General features: G+C 53.2%; 1 protein-coding gene across 1 annotated transcript in view; it reads left to right on the top strand.

Moving 5' to 3' along the window:
- The window catches only part of ATG101 (autophagy related 101), an 11,856-nt gene extending 11,818 nt beyond the window's left edge, over positions 1-38 (top strand). Inside the window, exon 3 of the mRNA XM_015886808.2 lies at positions 34-38. Coding sequence (XP_015742294.1) covers positions 34-38 — 5 coding nt within the window. The remainder of the gene's footprint in view (positions 1-33) is intronic.
- The last annotated feature ends 1,978 nt before the right edge of the window (positions 39-2,016 follow it).

The raw sequence follows: 2,016 nt of genomic DNA, 5'->3' as shown, positions 1-2,016 counted from the left end.
GCGTCAGCAGCCCTGCTCCTTAACCCCCCATAGGGTAACAGGACCCTCCCATAGGGTAACAGGACCCCCTATAGGATAATAGGACCTTCTATAGGGCAACAGGACCCCCTATAGGGTAAAGGGGCCCCCCTATAGGGTAATAGGACCCCCACATAGGGTAACAGGACCCCCCATATGTTAACAGGACCCCCTATAGGGTAACAGCCATCCTATAGGGTAACACGACCATCCTATAGGGTAACAGCCATCCTATAGGGTAACAGGAACCCCCCCCATAGGGAAACAGGACCCCCCCATAGGGACAACAGGACCCCCCATAGGGACAATAAGACCCCCATAGGGACACCAGGACCCCCCCCATAGGGTAATAGAACCCCCCATAGGGCAACAGGACCCCCACAGGGTAATAGGACCCCCCCCATAGGATAACAGGACCCCCCCCATAGGGTAACAGGACCCCCCTGTAGGGTAATAGAACCCCCCATAGGGCAACAGGACCCTCCCATAGGGTAACAGTGCCCTCCCCATAGGGTAATAGAACCTTCTATAGGGTAACAGGACCCCCCCCCCCATAGGGTAATAATACCCCCCATAGGGTAACAGGACCCCCCATAGGGTAATAGGACCCCCTATAGGATAATAGGACCTTCTATAGGGCAACAGGACCCCCCCATATGTTAACAGGACCCCCTATAGGGTAATAGGACCCCCCCATAGGGTAACAGGACCCCCCCCCATAGGGTAACAGGACCCCCCCATAGGGTAACAGGACCTCCCCATAGGGTAATAGGACCCCCTATAGGATAATAGGACCTTCTATAGGGCAACAGGACCCCCCCCATATGTTAACAGGACCCCCTATAGGGTAACAGGGCCCCCATAGGGTAACAGGGCACCCCCATAGGGTAATAAGACCCCCATAAGGTAACAGGACCCCCCCCATAGGGTGATAAGACCCCCCCCATAGGGTAACAGGACCACCCCTGGGACCCCCCCCCAAATCAGCCACCACCACCTGCATAAAAGATTCCATATATTTCACATGTACAAAAAGTCTCAGGGATGGGGATGAGGTTTTTTGGGGGGGGGGGCACCACTTTGCTCCCCCCCCCTTAAACCCCACTCTGGCTTTGGTCCCTTTTTGGTCTCTTTGGCTGTTAGTGTTCACATCAGTGGTCAAAGTGACGAGCATTGGGGTCACCCCCCCCTTCTCTTTTGCTGCACTCCCACCCCCACCTCCCCCCTTGGCACCCTCCCTTATAGCCACATGTAGGGGTGGGAGTGGGACATCCATTCCCTCTGTGTCCCCATCCTATGTCCCCCTCTGCCACTTGCAGTGCAGACCCCCCCCCTTTATCCCCCCCCCCTTAGGACTCACACATACACACACACATACACAGAGGTGGAGCACTGGGAAGAGAGGAGGGGGGGGATAAGGAAAAGGGGGAAAAAAAACCCAAAAAAAGAGGTTAAAAATATAGATATATATATATATATTTATAGATACACAGTTTATCTTTTTTTTCTTTTCTTTTTGTTGTTTTTTTTATGGTTTTTTTTTTTTTTTTAATTGCTTCTCAGAACAATAAATAAAACTGCAAAGGGAGAAAAGGGGGAGGTGAGGGAAATGGGGGGGGGGGGAAGGGGGGGGGAAGCTTATGCCCTGCTCTGCTCCCACCATGCAGCACCCTGGGGAGGCAGCAGCAGGGATGGGTGCCCCATTGAGTGCTGCCTATCTCTGGGGTGGGGGTAGGGGGTGGGAGGGAAAGGTGGGGAGGGGGTTGTTTTTATTCCTTAGTGCATCATATAAAGGGTTTGTTCTAGCTTACAAAGTTGTTGCAGGCACCCCCCCCCCCCCACAGTACAATACTGCCTACCTGCAATGGTGGGGATGTGGGTTGGGGTGAGGGTTATGGGGTTGGGGTTAGGGTTATAGGGTTAGGGTAAAGGTAAGGGTTATAGGGTGAGGGTGGGGGTTAAGGTTATAGGGTTAGGGTAAAGGTAAGGGTTATAGGG

This window comes from Coturnix japonica, linkage group LGE22C19W28_E50C23 (genome assembly GCF_001577835.2).
Source record: "Coturnix japonica isolate 7356 linkage group LGE22C19W28_E50C23, Coturnix japonica 2.1, whole genome shotgun sequence".
In the NCBI taxonomy this organism is placed as follows: Eukaryota; Metazoa; Chordata; class Aves; order Galliformes; family Phasianidae; genus Coturnix; species Coturnix japonica.
This window is presented reverse-complemented; position numbering and strand designations above follow the sequence as displayed.